A 16,850-nucleotide genomic window follows, 5' to 3' on the forward strand; every position below is an offset into this window, starting at 1 on the left:
TAGTACTTATACGGCAGAATTAATTGGTACCAGAAGAGTGGCTAAAGGGAATAATGTATCCGTTGCATAAAAAGGGTGATCAACTGGAGTGTAAGAACTATAGAGGGATTACTCTGTTAGCATCTACGTATAAAACATTTAGCAACGATTCTAAATGTTAGAAGATGAAGGGAAATTGCCTGAAATCGACAGAAGTGGCGACTTCTTTGTGAGCAGGCCAAGATCCACAACGGATTGTGGAGCCACTTATGATGATGATTACTTATTCAGCAACTTTCTAGTTTTTTCTCGAGATTTAAACATAATTTCAAGTTGTATCTATTTTTTTCTGCCTTTTGTTGTGTATTTATTCTTTTTTTTTGGTATAAAAATAAATATCATCTTTATTATCGGCTACTAAGACTGCATCATTTGTTAATATTGTTCTGAAGCTATTTTCTTGTGGCATGTTAAAGTAATTACTATTTAAATGGGAATAAGCCACAATTAAAAGTTAAAGTACGTTTTAAGTACATTAGTGAATGTTTGTATTTTGAGAACGATTTCCGAAGTGGAAATTGAAACGCCAATAAACGTACCAATAAATTAACCTTTAATTGTGGCTTATTCATATTTAAATAGTAATTGCATCATTTGTACATAACATTATTTTTTTTATTTTATGGTCTTTCATATTTTATACCTTTTTTATCATTTTACCATGAAATTATTAAATTGTTGAAGAACTATCTGTATTAGTTTGGTTAGTTTTTTCTAAGAATTTGACTTCTATTTTACGTATTTCGTTAGGAATCTTATCTTGATCAGAACTTTTATTGTTTTCTAACTTATGAAGTGTTCTATATATTTCTGATTCGTCTACCTGCACATTCTCTTCCAGTCTCCAATAATTGACTGAAAAACCGGCAATTCGTAGACTTGAGGAAGACATGACATGGCATGACAAAACCTTTCTAGTCAAATTCTAAAACCATGGAAAAGGAAATGTGAAGTGAGGAAAACTAAAGGTGTAAAGTGAAGGGAAAATGACAAGACAAATTATAAAAGCACAAAAACCATATTGGTGGACAACAAGGGTAGAAACATAAATAAAAGAAAGAAGAAAGCTTAGCAAAAGTGGTTAACCACAGGAGATTAAGTACACAAAAGAAAATACAGAAGGCAAATTAATGCAACAAAAAAGAAGTAAAGAGCGAAAAAATTTAATTTTGACAAAGAACCTAAAGATATATGTAGATAGGTTAATACGAAGCTCAGTAGAGTACTTATAGAATAGTAAACATGAAACGAATACAAATGGACAAATGGGTAACATATTACTCAGAGTAATTACAAGAAAAATGGAATCTATACGAGGTGTGTTAAAAAAAACACGGAATTTTTAAAATTTCGCGGATATGCAAAGTCCAATCGTCAAAAGATTTTTTTATTATATTGGTATACATGCTCCTAAAGTATAAAACAAATTGCAGCTATATTCATTGTTTATCTTGTCTGTGGCAGCCGCTAAAGTTCGACAGTTTTTCTAAACTCAGCTATTTTTACTTATTTAAAAAAATGGATCAAAGAATTTGTATTAAATTTTGCGAAAAATGGAATAAAGTGTAAAAAAGTGTGTGAAATATTAACAAAGGCCTATGGTAAACACGCTATAAAAAAACAAGTGTTTACAAGTGATATAAGTAAGCGCTTCTAACATGGCCGTGAAGACGTTAAAGCCCCGAACATCCCAGCACATCAAGAACCGATGAAAACGTAAAAAAAGTAATAGAAATGATTATGAACTACCACCGAATCACGATCAGAGAAGTCGCTTATAAATATGGTATATAAATGGCCTCATAGCATGACATTTTTTCAAACGTTTTGGGTATGAAACGCGTGTCAGCAAAATTTGTTCTAAAATTGTTGAATTTTGAAACATCTGCGAATGGAAGTTGTTCAAGAGTCAGTAAATGTCGTAAACGATGACCCAGATTTACTCAAAAGGGTTATAACAGATGACGAAACATGGGTTTATAGATATGGGTATACGTAAACTCATCACCAATTAGCATAAATACTCTCGTACATAGAACAAACTCATCGCCGTCAGAGAACTAGGGATTTTAAAATAGACCCCGAGAGATTGGTAAACTCATTACTGGTCTACCTGCGCCCCGTGGGATAGCCTCTCCTAGCTTTTTGATAGCTGAAGGTAGCCTTTTGATAGCTACTTAAAACTATGCGAAAAGAAAAATTTCTCTTCATTTACTCTTGTTTCTTTAACATGGATAGTGAACTGCTCATTGATTACGTTTTGAGCCGACGCGGACGAAGAATAGTAGTTATCAATAATTTCAAATTTCAATTGTGAAAGACTTTAAAATCAAATTGCCTTTTATGGACTTGTTCGACGAATAGATGTAAGGATAAATGTCATACAACTGATGAGTAGATTTTATTATCGCTTTTTTAGTTGTTTCGCACTGGTGGCCGATCATTCTGATCAAAAAGAAAAAAGTGAGCTTAATTAATTGTTGCTTTAAGTAGATTACCCTTTCTGATATTACATTTTTAGATTTTTGATTAAATTGCTAAAGTCACATTGTCATAGGTTTAGATTTTAGGAAGATCATTCTAAAACATTGAATATCTCAAAAAGTATACCAGGGCATTACGTTGAGTTTTCACATATGGATGTGACGCAAAAGATTTTTGGTTTTTTTAATATGATAGTTTTACATCAGACACCATTTAATTAATTAAGTTTGATTGTTAGTTAAATTTTCTGGATTTTAATTGCAATAAGAATAAAAAAATTAATATTTACAAAATTGTTAGATACAAACCATAGTATGTATATAAAATATGTATGTTACTTATGCATTACCCATTTGAGAAAAGTACGGCAATAATAAGTGCGAATCGGTGTAATATTAAAGATAGTGGTCTATTAAAAACAACTTAAATCGGTGAACGGTGGTAGAGTGAAACACCCTGCATATTTAGAAGTTTAAATCTAAATACAAATGTATGTCAATATTGTTCTTTAAAGTTTGTTAAAAAACACTCTTTTTCTTGCTAGATATTTTTGATAAAAATTCAAATTACCAGGATTGGAAACGCATTTAGTATAAATAACTAATTTCTGTGTAGAATTGGAATTGTACAATAAAGTAATTTTTCACACGAAACGTAATAAATAGGTATTCAAAGAACTTATTAAAATTTCAAAACTAAAGAAGACTTTATTTTATGGAATAAAGTCCAGTTGTCTGAAAATGACCAGTATGTGTTTATATTTCTATAATTATTTTAGTTACGGAAAATATTCTGCATTGCAACTTGGAAAACAATCACTTAAGCCACCTTCGAAAACTAAGCCGTCAAGTTATCAGCAGCTCCTGCAAGATGAAAGTTTAAGAGGACTCGGAGAGACCATCAAAAATCATTCACCAAAATATTGCAACTTCTCTCAAAGAACACCTGACAACAAGGGATAACTCTTGTATTCGGAGGAATATGAGCAACGATCGTTTGCTTTTTATGCCACCTGTATCTAAGGCAATGCGGAAGCGTATCAAGCAATCTGAGAATCTAAATACGGATAGCGATAAATGTTTTATGTTGCATAATGATTGGCAACAATTATTTTTTTGGCATTCTTGAGAATTTACATTACTTTGCGAAAGCAGATGCCTATTACATGGATGGTACATTTCAAAATACTATAAAATTTTTCTTGCAATTATTTACCATCCATGGCTTTTTAAATGGGCATTCCGTGTCTCTTATATTCTGTGTTCTTCTTGACAAACGCCTACATCACGGTCTTTACTCTGTTAATTCGTTACTTCGAAGAAGTTGCTGTTGTTTTAAGTCCATCAAGACTTGTGGCTGATTTTGAAACTTCGATTCACAAGGCCGTAATTGCCGTTCGGCCATCTGCGAAGCAAATTGGTGTTTATTCCACTTAACTCAAAGTTTATTTCGCAAAATCCAAAAACTTGGTTTGGTAACCACTTACAAGAGGGGAGATTCTAACGGCAAGTGGTTGCACCACTTATTTAGACCCAGAACGAGTAGACGTAGTAGCACCTCCATTGAAAAGTGGGCATTTTTGTACAACAAACAGACTAGTTGAAAAAATTGTGATACCAGAAAAAAATAAAAGTTTGTATATTATTTTATTGATCACTACTTTTAGTACGATATTTGTTGTTTAACAAATTTATGTTAAAATGTACATCACGTCGTTCATTCGCTTTTATTGTTTGTTAAATAAGAGTAGATATTTTTAGCTAAATTGCTGTAACAGGTTTAAGATAATCCCTCAATAGGCCCTAAAACTACAAAATATTCAGGTACAATTCTAATAAAGTAAAAATAAACTTTTGAAATATTTCTCTGGGTTATAATTCCATAGAAAGATAACTCGAAATCCTTCATTTATATATTTAAGTGGTTCTCACCTCTCGTCCGCAACTTTCAATACCTTACAACAAATTTTTATTACTTTACAGCTTCCTTTAGTTCCCTTTGTGGAAGGTACCAAAAACACCTGTGCCTGGACCGTGTCCATCGCCCAGGTAGACAGCTAGACAGTCTGTCGCCAATAACGAAATACCAGTGGCGGTATAAACTTTTTTAGAAAAATTCTGAGAGGAAATTAATAAGAAAGTATGATTTAAATGGTATTGCTTATTGTGGTGGTTTTTTCAGAAGAAAAAAAAAATAACAAATAGATTGGTTTGGACAACATTCTGTAAATTAACATCTTCCGAGTATAATTAAACAACAGTGGCGACAATATGCATCCCCGTCTAACACTTTTACTTATTTTAATCTCATATGGTCTTTATCACCTAACCTATTCGAAGACGATAGTAGTTCACCTCCCGATATTACTAACTGCGACGGACCACTAATAACACGCTCTGGGGTTATAATAACCATACAATCATCAAAAGGTGGCAGAACGACAGGTCCTGATGAAATTCTAACTGAAATATACAAGCTTATAAATTATAGCAATGTTTTAGAGGATATAACTTCGTTTTTCACTACCATTTATACCAGCGGACAACTACCTAATGGTTGGTCTAATTCACTGTTTATAGCTCTACCTAAGAAGACAACAGAAAAAATCTGTGCTGATTATAGAACCATCAGTTTGCAATATATAGATAGCAATAGAACCATCAGAATAATTGCAAATTTATATTGGAATCAAACAACATCAGTTTTAGTAGATGGTGTGGAATCACAGGCTCTTAATATTAAAAGAGGAGTACGGCAGGGATGCCTCTTGTCACCCCTGTATTTCAACGTTTACTCAGAAAGAATTTTCAGAAAAGCACTTTCTGAAAAACAAGAAAAAAAGTTATTAAAAAAAAATTTTTAGTTATTGTCGTTCAACTTTTTTATTTTCAATTTTACAATAAAAAGTAATAGAAAAAAGTTGTAGAAAATTTAATTTGCTCCAAATAATGTTGCATACAATTTTCTGTGGGGCTGCTAATTTATAAGCGAAAAAACCATTTCTCCAACCATTTTCCATAATGGCGGCCGGGGGACAAGAGTGGTGAACCCACAAACTTAAACTTCAGCTTATACTAACGACCCTCACACATCAAAAAAATAAAATTGCGTCCTCTCAGAAATGTAATCTCAATGTAATTTTTGTTAATTCGACTCAACTTAATTACCTTTTTGTTGCGATGGCTCTTATATTTTCCAAGCTCTTTCAGTTGTATATTTTCGGTTACTTTTTCTTTATTATTATTTTTCTACCATTTAGTCTTATAAAAATGTTTTATCTGGCAGATAGACCCACGAGTGAAGTTTATACAGACGACCAGCTGACTGGCCCTTCAATCACCAAAGAGGAGATAGAAAAGGCAATATTAAATTCAAAAAACAATAAGGCACCTGGAGCAGATGAAATCCCGTCAGAAATACTCAAATTACTGGATGAAAGGGGAATTTCAGCACTACACAAAATAATTAACTTAATTTATGAAACTGGCTGCTATCCTCAACAGTGGTTACGCTCTACCTTTATTCCCCTGCCCAAGAAAGTCAATGCAAAAAGATGTGAGGATCACAGACTCATTGGCCTGATGAGTCACACTTTAAAGATATTCTTAAAAATACTACATCAAAGATTATACAAAAAATGTGAATGGGAGATCAGTGACTCCCAGTTCGGGTTTAGGCAAGGTTTAGGAACACGAGAAGCAATAGTAGCAACACAGATGCTGGTCCAAAATTGTTACGATCAGAAGAAGGATGTGTTTCTATGCTTTTTAGATTACCAAAAAGCGTTTGATCGTGTCCAACACCACAAGTGAACGCAGATCCTCAAGAAAGTTGATATAGACCAAAAAGACATAAGATGCATTGAAAACTTGTACTGGCATCAAACGACACAGTTAAAAATAGACAATTCTATATCCAAACCCATACATATAAGAAGGGGCGTTCGACAGGGATGTGTGCTTGCCCCTCTTTTATTTAACATTTATTCGGAAGCCATATTTCAAGAGTCTTTGGAGGATGCAAAGATGGGAATCAAAGTGAATGGAGTATTGATCAACAACATACGATATGCTGATGATGGTGTCTTAATTTGTGACAACATAGTCGATCTTCAACAACTTGTAACTATAATCGGAGAATACAGTAAGCGAATGGGAGTAGAGATTAATACCAAAAAAACCAAATTTATGATCATCTCCAGAAACTTGGATGCACTTGAAAACTCCACCATAACACTGAATACTAAGTCCTTTGAAAGAGTGAGTAAATTTAAATACCTGGGATCGTGGCTTTTTGAAGACTGGGCATCGGACAGGGAAGTAAAATGTCGCATTGAGCAAGCTCGACAAGCTTTCGTAAAATTAAGAAGGTACTGACTTGTTCAGAATTCGATCTTCAACTGAGACTAAGGTTTACTAAGTGCTACGTGTGGTCAGTGCTGCTATATGGCGTAGAGGACTGGACACTCAAAACGAGGGATATAAACAGATTAGAAGCTTTTGAAATGTGGCTCTATCGCCGTATCCTAAAAATACCATGGACAGCGAAAATCACAAATATAGATGTCCTTAAAAGAATGAACCAAGAACGCCAACTTTTCGAAACCATCAAGAAAAGGAAAACGGCGTATCTAGGTCACATCATGCGAAATAAAAAATACCAGTTCCTCCAACTTATAATCGAGGGTAAAATTGAAGACAAGAGAGGAATGGGACGCAAGAAAATGTCCTGGCTCCGAAGCATAAGGCAATGGACAGGAATTAACGACATACAATCTCTGATACATATTGCAAGAAATAGAGAATTAATGAAAAATGTGATCGCTAACATCCATTAGTGGATTTGCATCTGAAGAAGAAGAATATCTCTTGCTCTTTCATAAGTCCCTTAAAGCAAATATTGGGACGACCCTGATAACATCTAAAGGAAACCTCCGCTCAAATTTTAAAGACCACCCGCGCACTTATAGTAAAATCATAGTAATTCCGGTTCATTCATACATTGAAGAAATAACTTTCAAGTTTAACTTTTGTGAAGTTTCCTCGAAGCTTATTTAACCCCCCTCGTCTTCTTCTTGCACTTGAAAACACTCGAACTCGAAATTCCTCGACAATTGTGCGAGCCGCAAAGCCAGCCGATAGAATTTTTGTCAATGTTTAATACTTTTGCTACTCGGTGGTCACGTTTTCGGTTATTTTTAATCATCCTTTTGAAAATGAAACGATTGTATATTTAAAAAACAAACTTATGAAGCTGTTCTCTATTTCCAATCTCTATAATCCAAATATTTACAAGTTGTTCATGTTTCATCCTTTCATATGGTTTGTTGTAATTAATATGACATCTAAGTATATTTTACGAAAATAATGCTTTACTTATTTCTAAAACCAAACTGGGCATGTCCGATCTCTTCTTTCAGTTTGACATATATAGTCGATGATTATAACTTTCAGAAATAATTTCGATATTTATTAAGCATGTTGGTTATTCATGTATATCTTGGAGGTGCTTTGAGTTGTTCTGTAACTAAACATTGTCTGCTGATCCCGACAAATGAGTGTAAGATTTTAGAAAAAGAATCCTACTCTCACCTTTCCACAGGCTTAATATCCGTTATCATTAGATGCATTGCGTGCAATTGATGTACATTATGCAACTGACTAGAGAGGGTGAAATGCGAGTTTTCGATGCCTATAAAATAAATGGAACATTTACTAAGAGATAGAACAATAACTCCTACAGAAAACCAGATAGGTTGGAAGGTTCTGAGCTAGTATCCGACTTACCTGGCATCAGAGTAAAGTTAGAATTTGAACCCAAGTATATGGAGGTAGAAGAACCGGTGATAATTAGACTGGCAAGTTAGATGTCGATATAGAAGTACTATATCTAAGGACAGAGGAGAAGTAGGAAATGAATTTTTTTAATTTAGAGAGAGTTCTTGTCGATATATTGGAGGAGAGAGGTGGTATCTCCACTATTATGATTGGAGATGTAAATGGAAGAATAGTCTAGACGTCTAATCTGAATTTAGGCGTAGAATGGGAAGAGAACTTCAAATAATTGGAACAAGTAAGAACTGTTAAGGACAAAATGTCATATATGTCAAAAAAGGAGGATTATTAGGACTTTGTGAAAAAATGATCTAGTCGTTTGTAACAGTTGGATCCATGAGATCGCGAAAGAAAATTTACTTTTGTAAGGACTTGTAGTCTTTTTGTAATGTCAAGAGGTTTAATTCAGAGATCGGGTGATTTCCCAATAGGTTGTCAATATTTCTCAGATCATCAATAACCCTGAAGCTTGGGTGGAAGATGGTGAGGGAACAATGGCAAATGCATTAAAAGGCCAGAAAGTATTGCAGAGACATTGCAAATAATGATTATGAATATCGTCAGGAAAAAGGAAATATGTGAGAAAGAAGGAAAAACAGGAGATAATAGAAAATGGCAAAAAGCACGGGCTGATAAAAAGCTTCCTAAAAATATTGAGAAAAATTGGTGTGGAGTGTGTGAGGTATATGTGTTTACAGAGAAAAAAGAGCACAGACAGACTTAGGGTACACGTAGGGTACGTGATTCTAAAGATTTTTGGTTTTAGTGAGGTTTTAAAATTAAAAACAGTTCAAGGTATGATTCAATACTTAGAGAATTTCGTTTGTACTTTTTAGGTTTACTAAACCAATATTGTGATTGGAGATACATTATATGTGACGGTTTTGACATGACAGAAAAGCCTTAAGAATAATAAAGCTCCCGGTACCTACAGGACACCGGTGGCGTTTTATAAAAATCTTTCTATAATTACCAAAAAAATATATATTGGTTGCTTTTAAAAAAATGCATAGTCAGGCATCAGTTCCGGCTTCTTTCTGAAACGGGCTAATTTTTTCCCTGTACAAGATATGTTCGCCAGAACTACAAAGTATTAAGTGACCTGAACGCTGTAGCTAAACTGTTTTCCTCATTGCTACTAGAAAGAATTAAACTGAGAAGAATTAGTGGTTTTACTGGAATACCGGGCAGGTTATAGGGAGATATATTTTATAGTGGATCAACAGTTATAAAAAAGGGTTTTTAAAAAACCTAATGCTTTTTTTGTGGACTCTAGTAAAGCGTTCGATATGATTGATCGACAAAACTTAGCTGTAGTTTGGTACGCCGTGGATATTTAACTGTGGGAAAGAGGATAGGCAAAACTGCAGTCTTAGTCCGCTAGTCTTAATAATATGTGTATTAATTTATGGTGATGTAGAATGGGGATGAAATGGGAAAGTTTTTTTGACATAAGAATTGAACAAATAATTGATGTATCTAGTGATTTAGTATGTTCAACAGAATAATATTCCATGTCCATTTAACAAAAAAAATTTATTTGTACAAAAGAAATTCATTAAGCTTATGGTTTCCAAATATGTGAATCTATTTATTGAAAAGAAAAAGCTGCTTTTCCTTGAAAACCATAGGTATATCACATTGTATTTTACCAGCAATTGGATATTACCGTAAAAGGCATGATTTTTTTGTCTATGCCGCCTCATTCTTCCTCTCATTGTGCCGTCTTTTAGGAATATCTGATATTCCTCAACCAAGATTTCTTCTGTCTTCCCAAGCCTTTTATTCCCTCTACTCTTCCTTGCATGATGACGTTTAGTCATAGTATGAAGTATATGGCCCAGACACAATAGTTCTCTTATTTAAATTGTGTTTATAAGCCTTTTGCCATGTCCAATTCGTCTAAACACTTCTTCGTTTGAGACTTTTGCAGTCCAAGGAATTTTAAGAATACGCCTATATAGGTATATCTCGAATGCCTCCAATTTTTTACGGATTGAGCTTTCAGAGTCCAAGCTTCTACCCCATATAGCAGTTGCAATTTTTTTATTTGTAAACATTGACATTTGTACGTCTCATGCCATCCACAAATTACAACTCATTCATATGACATTTCTCGTACTCTTAAAAAAGTTCCTGTCAGCACATAGAACACCCAGGTTGACCTATAAGTGTTTATGAAGTGGGTAAAATTTTTAATGCATCTACTCTAAAACTATTTTTGTAGACACAACTAATGCAGCGCAATTTTTCCACAAAATATCTCAGTTTTTGGGAACCAACACTTTGTACCTGCAATAGTCACTGAAAGGTATCTAGTAAGTCTAATGACCTCACAAGCATCTGATCTGTAAATTATCAATAGTTGAGAGAAAGAATGATTAAAATCAGAGATTCAGGAACTTAAAATGCTCAAAAAAAAAGATTGCATAAATTGCAAATGAAAGCACCCGTAAAACTAAGTCTTTCTTTCTAGTGCAAAAAAGTTTAGAGTCAAAGTCATCAGCTGTAATGAGTTTTGCGTGTGAAAAAAGAATCAGACTTTGTATAAAGAAAATAATAAAAAAAGTAATCAAAATTTTTAGTCTGTATACTGTCTACTGCAATAGTCTGTATTTCGTGTCCAAGTCATAAGAAGGCTTGATCAGATGCCTACGCGAAATATACCGGAGAAGAACTTCATTGCAAAAGTATAGATGTGAACTTTGTAATACTGTTTGGTTTCAATATTGATATATATTTACAGCTTAGTTTAAAGAACGCGGTTGATCAAATGTTTAGATGTTACGTAAACACAAGAAAGAATAGAGACCTTCTAAATGTATATATACAAGAGGATACTGCGAATTTGATGGATAAAAAAAATACGAAATTCTCTAGCGTATAAGTACATAGAAAGAACTATTGAACACCATCAAAGAAACGCATCAGTATCTGGGTCATGTATATATTATTAGGTAAAAAATATTAGCTACTTTGACTCATAATAGAGAATAAAATGCAGGGTTAAAGGTCACTAGGAAGAGTAATTGTTAAAGGACCTGTGAAAAACTATAATTGCCCTTTATAAAACCAACCTTCGAAAAGGAACGGCGTAATAAGGTGAAGACAAAATATAAATAAATGTCTAAATACATTAAACCGTAAGTGTTTTATTTCATTATTGTATAATACTCTGTAATATTTTAAAATCTTTATTATTTTTATTAGATGATATTACAAAACTCTCAATTTTTTTCGTCAATGTCAAAATGTAACTAAATTGTACTTACGGATATCGGTATTCCTCTTCCAGATGAATATAATCCGGAGGTATGATATGCCAAGTATTCTCATACGGAACATAATCATCATATCCCGCCATGGTGATTAAAAGACACTAATAGCAGATGAATGACACTAACCAACACCAGATTTCAACTGATCGATGGCAAATTATCAATACATAACCAGCGTACTGCCAGGTGGATATTCTTGTTAATATATTTATATAAAAAGCGATAAGATATGATACTGCGAGAAATATATTGACAGGTGATTAGGATCTATCAATCTGTTTAAGGTAGAATTGAATCGAAGCGACGGAATATTTTTCATTATTTTTAGGTTCTCTTATACGTTTTTGTATTCGTATTTTACTAAATTTGTATTATACTAAACGCAGTCAATTTTATTTAGGAAAAATAGACAAAAAGAAACACATTAGACACTGGATAACAAATAATAAGAGATTTTTGTTCTGATTTATGAATATTGTATTCTTTTACCGCAAATTCAGTAAGATCGTTGGCTGCTCCACTAACAAATAACCACTTTTTACCTGCAGACTTGATATAATTGATTTCATCTGTCTTATCACTTTAACCAATACGCTGCCAAACTTCATTTTCTAAATTTTATAGCACCTACAGGTCGATTTTGTGTTCTGAACTTACAGAAAAATATTCAAAAAATTCTAAAACTTTTCACAATAGCAATATGTGTAAAAATTTGTATTCCATTGTACATGTATTTTTGTTCCAATTTTGGAACATGGCCATAAGCATGTAATAAAAATTCAACAACGTCAATTTAAACCTAAACATTTATTAATAAAAAATCTTAACATTTTGAGACGATTTATATATTTTTTTCATGAAAAGATTTGAAACAATTAATATGTACGTTAATATTACAAATACCGTATTCAATAGTTGTGTTTGTTTTACAAATTTTGCATCTGTTTTGTTGTAAGGAAATTGGGTAATACAGAACCGACATATTTTGTGAAATGGATCCTAAAATTTTTCGAAATAATGTTCCTAACTTTGTCTTATCAGGTTTTGGTTGTCGAGGGTTGAGTAGTAGATATATTGTCACAATGTTTCTTGTAAATCCTAATAAATCCAATGGAAGCATATTTTCAACCAATTCATCAGCGTTGGATTGAATTTTATTTGCCACCACCATTTATTGTTACTCAGTTTTGGTCTATAGTTAGCGATATTTCTATCAATTAAATCAGTACTTCCCATATGAGTATTATACTGCTGAATTGCGTAGGGAACGTCTACCATTATATATTGTAGGTTGAACGCCATAGCAATTTGAAGCCAGGTGAACGATGGCATTATCTTTCTACTGAATAATTAATATATCTTTATCAGAACTTATATATGAACGGATCCTCTAGTACATGATTTTTTCATTCAGTTTTTATTTAACGCTCATTTCCCAATTCTATTATATCTAATGGTCGTGGCCCTTATCAGTGGAAGTCCAATAAAAAAGTTGTCAATAAAAAAAAAAAATTTTGATCTGATAAATTATGCTTCACCTTCTCAACAAAAATATCCAATAGATCCACCTAGCCCCAAGTTACTCTCTTCTAGTAATGTTCCTTTTCCTTGGTAAGGTTCGATACCCACAAGATAACCATTTAATACATTCTCAGACCAAAATTTAAACCCATATCTAATAGGTTTCCTTTAAAAACGCTGTTTACAGCTACGGTGGCTATAGTACGGTACCATGGATTCATCAACAGATACTGATATGATTTCACCAACCGGCACATGTTTTATAAATGAAATATTTAAATGTTCTATGAGTGGTATTATTTTAGCAAACTTATCATTTTTTTGTAGGAGTGTTATCTGAAAAATGTAAATTTTGCAAAATTTCCCTAAACCTATTTCTCGACATTGCATTGGCGATTACTTCATTTCTGAGACCCAAATTCAAATTCTAGTACATCTTTTCTGTTTGCATTTTTGTGTCGGTCATACTTTATAGTCTCGTCTTTTATGTATTCAAAGAAATTCTCACGCCAAAAAAGTGTAAAGAAATCAATTGCTCTTCACATTATCACAGTAAACATCATTTAGATTTGAAAGTGAGATAATTTCTTGATTTTTATCTTGGGACAAATCACAACCCCATCCTATTAGAACTAGGAACGTGGGAAGAGGAAAGTACAATCAAAAAAGTTAAAAAGAAAACAAAATGGACGAGCTTCAAAAGACTCGTGAACACTGGAATAAATATAGTTCCAGTGATAGACAACCCACGAGAAATAGAAGACAGAGTCATAGAGTTGGAAAACATCATCCAACAGGTACTCAGTAACAGCACTACGGAAGAGGAAGTAGAAATGCACACGGAAAGATTTAAGAGTGACTTTCACTCGACACTGACGAGTAGGCAGATTGAGACCTCAGTGTCGAGAGACAGTTCTTGTATTTATACAGAACACGATACTGGTACTTCTGGAGTGAAGGGAGTAGGCAGATTGAGACCCCGAACTCGAACGGAACCGTATCATCACTCTTGAAAATGGCTCCAAAATGGGTGCCGAAACGTCGAGTTTCAAATTCTCAACGCGGTTCTTCCCGAGAACTTAGTAATTTCCATATATATATATATATATATATATATATATATATATATATATATATATATATATATATATATATATATATTCATGTGTTTGAACAGTTATATACATTTTTAAAAATATGCATAAAACTATAAGACATCGACTTTTCACAAGTTCGTACAACACCATATAAAATGTATACCCAATGTTTAACATCGCATGCAGTTTCATTGTCCGTAACAAGCTAAATTTGCAGAGAAAACAATAAAAACAAATTTCAATCAAGCAATCCTCACAATTTGTCCGCGTGTGCGCCACGTGGCCGAGCACACCCTCACGTGAAGCCGTGGCTCTTCCGCGTGTGAACATACGCTCGCAAATAGAAATGCGTAACGAGCGATGTGCATTTGTTTACATTGGTTTGTTTTCAGTTTAGAATCGTTCCAAAAGTCGACACCTCGTTTAATGATGTACCATGTCGATCAAAAAGGTGTGGTACGATGTGTTTGCGATCGTGATGTGGAAGTTTTATCGTGAGATAAGTAAATATTGGTCTTAGGGTGGTTTTTATAACGGTCAGTTAGTTTCCTTTGAAAGATTTCGAAAGAAGTTGCTTTTTTCCAGTTTTCTATTGACTTATTTCTCTTCAGTAATTAATTTCAAAAGCTTTGCTTTGTATGGAACCTATTAAGGAAACTTTATTGAAAGAAGCACGCGAGTTTTCTCTAAATCTCTAAATAAAACCAAACACAAAAAATATGAGCGGCATTTTTTAATTAGGGCAAGAATAAAAAATTAAAAAAAAAAACACTCTTACAGGTGCCATCTCACCCAAATATTTGTGGGTACACCGGATTACAAAAATAAATAGATAATCTACACTCTATATATATATATATATATATATATATATATATATATATATATATATATATATATATATATATATCACAAATGTATGTTTTTTGCTTATACCCATGCACTCGACATGGGTCCATTTTGCATAAATTTGACATCTGATCCATTTCTCTTGAAATCAAGAGATTGAAAATAGCTCATTACAGAAGATACAAACTGCATCTTAATCGTAAGCGTCATCAGCAAATAACTCTGAGCTATCACTGTTTGCTTTCTCTTCAATTAACATTTCTCGCTTTATTTTCTTGGCAAATTTTCTTAGTTCTTTTTGCTTCTCTTTAAGCAGTTATCTGTTTGGCTATTTTCATTTCAGGTGTAGAGTTAAGAACTCGATATTTTTCTTGATTTCTGTTAGTCTTGCGTTTAGTCTGACTGGCAGCTGGAAGAGGTGATCAGTAGCGCACCTAGAATTTGCCTCTGGGGGGGGTTTTGGTTGGTCACCAAAATTTTTTTTATGGTGTTACCTCCATTTTGAGTCCTTAAAATGTGTAAGTAACAGTGTCGGAATAGGGTCCTGGGGGGGGTTTTAACCCCCAAAACCCCCCCCTCGGTGCCCCACTGCAGGTGATATTTCGGCTACTGTTATGGACCTGGCATACCTACACTTATTGAGATGGGAATTTCTTCGTTATGCAAAGGATTATTGCTTGATTAATTCTCGATTCTAAGATTAGGTTTAGCATCATTTGGCTCGTCTGGAGCCTTGGGTATATTGGTAGTCTCTGCTGAGGCAAATGAATAATCGAGAAAAATCTCTGCATTTAGTGGACATATTCCTGTTGAAATAAAACCGCTTTGAGCACTTTGAGCTTCCTGGGTGGCTTCTAATTCATTTATTTAGTGCTTGGTTTAGAACTATAGTATTTAAAGGTCCATAAAAGCTCAAATCAGGTGGTTGTACCCTGTGGGGGCAATGTGGCGGAAAGCAAAATAATATGACACCATTAGATTTCGCATATCCCATCACTTCGAGGCCTTTATGACGACCGTGTTCATCTAAAAGCAATAAAACTTTTTGTGGTTGGTCTTATAATCTTGTCGAAATACTTCATCCATTGAATGCAAACTTTACAATTCATTTACCCATTTTCTAGCTGTGTTAATCTGACTACTTGGGAAGTATTCCTTCATTATGTTTTGTAGGTATGGGCATACTTCCAATTTTTCCAGTATTTCAGCTATTACTCTTCAGCTTGCGCAGTTAAAGGCATTTTTCATGTCCAGATAGAAGGCCACCAACCACTTGCTCCTGATGTGGCAGTTATTTCCGTGATCCGACTGACTGTGTCTATTGCAGATTTTCAGTTCCTCAATCAATACTGGCGTTTAGACAAGCCCCCTTTATCTATGACTTCTTCTTCTAGTTTAGTCTTTATAAGTATCTCGAAGATCTTTCCGATTGTGTTTAATAGGCAGATCGGTCTAAAAGCTCTCGGTTCCGTAAGTTCTTTCACAGACTTGGGAATAAGTAAGAGATTTGCCGTTTTCCATGCTTCTGGGAATTTTTGTTTAGAAGGTCATTCATGATTTCTTTCACCCATGATGCTTTTTCCTCTATGATTATCTTTACAATTTCTGGTAAGTCTCTGTCGGATCCAGGTGCTCTCCCGGCCTCTAGTGCTTCTCCGGCTCTACCAGTTTCTCTGTAGAGAAGTCTACTATCAGCATTTCTACATGAAAATGTGTGAATTTCTTTATATCTCTCTATGGGAATAGCT

At 33.8% G+C, this 16,850-nt stretch overlaps 1 protein-coding gene across 1 annotated transcript in view; it reads right to left on the reverse strand.

The window, feature by feature from the left end:
- Positions 1 to 11,826, reverse strand: part of LOC140439050 (uncharacterized) — a 52,161-nt gene extending 40,335 nt beyond the window's left edge. Inside the window, exon 1 of the mRNA XM_072528691.1 lies at positions 11,630 to 11,826. Coding sequence (XP_072384792.1) covers positions 11,630 to 11,721 — 92 coding nt within the window. The 5' untranslated portion in view covers positions 11,722 to 11,826. The remainder of the gene's footprint in view (positions 1 to 11,629) is intronic.
- Positions 11,827 to 16,850: the final 5,024 nt, after the last annotated feature.

This window comes from Diabrotica undecimpunctata, chromosome 4 (genome assembly GCF_040954645.1).
Source record: "Diabrotica undecimpunctata isolate CICGRU chromosome 4, icDiaUnde3, whole genome shotgun sequence".
NCBI classification, from domain to species: Eukaryota; Metazoa; Arthropoda; class Insecta; order Coleoptera; family Chrysomelidae; genus Diabrotica; species Diabrotica undecimpunctata.